Source organism: Daktulosphaira vitifoliae, unplaced genomic scaffold (assembly GCF_025091365.1).
Source record: "Daktulosphaira vitifoliae isolate Bord-2020 unplaced genomic scaffold, ASM2509136v1 Scaffold_1004, whole genome shotgun sequence".
NCBI lineage: Eukaryota > Metazoa > Arthropoda > Insecta > Hemiptera > Phylloxeridae > Daktulosphaira > Daktulosphaira vitifoliae.
The window spans coordinates 1-2,850 of record NW_026100564.1 but is presented as its reverse complement, the minus strand read 5'-3'; the positions used below and the strand labels follow the sequence as shown (position 1 = coordinate 2,850).

At 35.4% G+C, this 2,850-nt stretch overlaps 1 protein-coding gene across 1 annotated transcript; it reads left to right on the top strand.

Moving 5' to 3' along the window:
• Nucleotides 1–542: 542 nt before the first annotated feature.
• LOC126909717 (uncharacterized) lies at nt 543–2,438 on the top strand. Its single transcript, XM_050692148.1, has 3 exons — nt 543–774; nt 864–938; nt 1,006–2,438. The coding sequence occupies exons 1-3, from the start codon at nt 618–620 to the stop codon at nt 2,436–2,438; spliced, it is 1,665 nt and encodes a 554-aa protein (XP_050548105.1). The 5' UTR covers nt 543–617.
• The last annotated feature ends 412 nt before the right edge of the window (nt 2,439–2,850 follow it).

Below are 2,850 nucleotides of genomic sequence, written 5' to 3'. Positions count from 1 at the left end.
CTCCCTAGGTTGACGGCCTGTGTAAACGGCCGGGGAGATATGGTGAAAGGCATCGTCCTCCCACCCACATGATGTAGGTTTACTCAGTCGTAGGTGGACGGGTGGTGTAAACGGCCGGGGGGATATGATGAACGGCATAGTCCCCTCACCCAAACATATGATGTGGGTTTACCCTGTCATAGGTTGACGGGCGGTGTAAACGGCCGGGGGGATATGGTGAAAGGTCGATGTTTCTCGTTCCTAGATATCATTTCGTTATACCATGGTACAAGTTACCTTGGTATATGCATAGTATACCGAGATAGATGGAATATCATATAGTGTATCTTGATATATTACATAAAATTAGAGGTATTTTAAAAATTACATAATTTTAGAATTATATGAAAATATTTGAATGCAAAAAAGTGAAAGGTGTAATCAAGCGGCGACGGTGGCTATTAATCCCACGAAACCCAACTTTAGCTATGTGACGTATATGCCTTTGATCATAGNTACGGGGATATGTGACCTATGATTTGATGACCCTCCTATGAAAATATGTGATTTTTCCGCATAAAAGAAGGATTATTACTCGAGTAAAATTAATAGTGTTGTGTCAGTTAAACGCCTCAAAAATGTTTTCTTGTGACAAGTGTGAAAAAGTGTATGTCGCCAAAAACTGTTTGATGAGACATAGAAAAATCCATGATGGTATACGATTTAAGTGTTATTTATGCTCATCTAGTTTTTCAGACAAATGTGGACTTGTACGCCATGTTCAAAAGATACACCGTAAGTATTACAATTGATTATTCAGTAAAATACTAATATGAAAAGAGAAAATATATTAGTAGAATGTTAATATAAGTGTAATATTTTAGATCTCGTAAAGTATGGTGTGGACTATAATATTGCTATTGGAAATCATGCTGATTCGAGAGCTATGTCAACTAGTGGTAAGTAAAGAAAATATATTATTAAAAATTTATATGCTAAAATAAATACATGAATATTTGTTTTTAGAAAATGTAAATGTTGTGGAGAGAATGCAGGCAGGCCCCAGTGCAATTAGTCCTAAACGTCGCAAACAATGTAACACCGACAATACGATTAAATGTAAACGGGTAAAGATGAAACGATTACTAGACATTACGACGAGCGGTTTTCATAAAACGGGTGAATCATTAAATAGCCAAATTTTATGGTTTTATAAAAAGAATATTGAAAATATAGCCGGGTATCAATCGTTTTTGTCGGCAACAAGAGGCGATTTAGTTGAAAAATTACGCGACTGTCTTAAAGAAATGGGCCCGATAAAATTCAACTTAAAACTGGAGGCGACTTATACTGTACCGAATAATGAAAACAAGTATGAAAATCGGTCATTTAAAACGTCGGAAGTCGAGTTAATTAACGAGGACGATATCGATCATGCTGTGGATATTTCATACACAAAATTATTAGAAGAACAGGAAAACTATGCTGGTAAAGGTAGTAATTTTTCGTTTTCTAATATAGACGGTATTTTACTGGGTGTATACAAATATCAGCCTTTAGGCGGGAGTTCTTACATTGATTTACCGCATGACATTAAAATGAAAAAAGCTGTAATAAACCCGCAAAATATAGATCAACAATGTTTCAAATGGGCTATATTGGCGAAGAAAGTTACGGAGGGTAAAAGACATATAGTAGAACAAAACTATAAGTCTATAGAAAACTCTTATAATTTCTCCGGTTTATCATTCCCAACACCGATTTCAGACATAAAAATGTTCGAAAAAAATAATCCGCATACTTCAGTCAATGTTTACGGACTAAAATTGGAAGATATACATAATAAACCCAAATATTTAGTTTATCCGCTGAAAGTATGCGCTGAAGAACGTAGAGACCATATCGATTTGTTAATTGTGTCAAACGCCGCGGGTGACAGCCATTACACTTATATTACCGATTTTGGTCGATTGGTACAATCACAAATAACAAAGAATACGGCAAAAAGGATATTTTGTAAACGGTGTTTCACGGGCTTTAATAATGTACCTAAAAAGTATAAACTACGTGGAGTTGAGGCGCTAGAAGAACATAAAAAAATTTGTGGCGAAAACAAACCGTTTTTACCTATAATGCCTGAAGAGGGTACTATATTAAAGTTCGAGTCATGGGGCAAAACACAGGAACATCCATTTGCAATTTATGCTGATTTTGAAAGCCTGCTGGTAAAGTCCAACAATGATACGAAAAGCAACACAAATTTTGTTCATGAACATGTTGCAATGAGCTATGGATACATAGTAAAAGCAGCCGACAGCGTACCCACAGAATTATTACAAAAATTTAATATTCAAACGACGCCTAAAATATACAGAGGAAATAAAAGCAGTGGGCCTGGGGAAGTAGCCAATCGTTTCATGGATGACGTAACTGAAGTGGCATTGAAAATTGAAGAGTAANAGTGGGCCTGGGGAAGTAGCCAATCGTTTCATGGATGACGTAACTGAAGTGGCATTGAAAATTGAAGAGTTGCTCAAGACGAACGTTGATATTTGTATGACACACGAAGAAACTGAAAAACATATTAAGAAAACCTGCTGCGACTTGTGTAAAGGTAGTTTTACAGAGAATAATCATAAAGTAGCAGACCATGATCATTTGACAGGTAAATCATAAACATAAATATGTTAAATGTATAGTAATTAAAATAAAAAATGAAAATGTATATTTGTTTCAGGTAGTTTTAGAAAAACGCTTTGTAACAGTTGCAATTTAAAATTAACAACGCCTAAGTTTGTTAACGTATATTTCCATAATCTTAGCTCGTACGACGGACACTTTTTAGTTAAAGCCCTTGGAAGAGATACTAGT

Bases quoted from the DNA above. Each gene is read 5' to 3' on its own strand.
- LOC126909717 (XM_050692148.1), top strand. From the start codon at position 618: ATGTTTTCTTGTGACAAGTGTGAAAAAGTGTATGTCGCCAAAAACTGT. The intron at 775-863 runs GTAAGTATTACA...GTAATATTTTAG, and splicing joins CCATGTTCAAAAGATACACC to ATCTCGTAAAGTATGGTGTG. The intron at 939-1,005 runs GTAAGTAAAGAA...ATTTGTTTTTAG, and splicing joins GAGAGCTATGTCAACTAGTG to AAAATGTAAATGTTGTGGAG.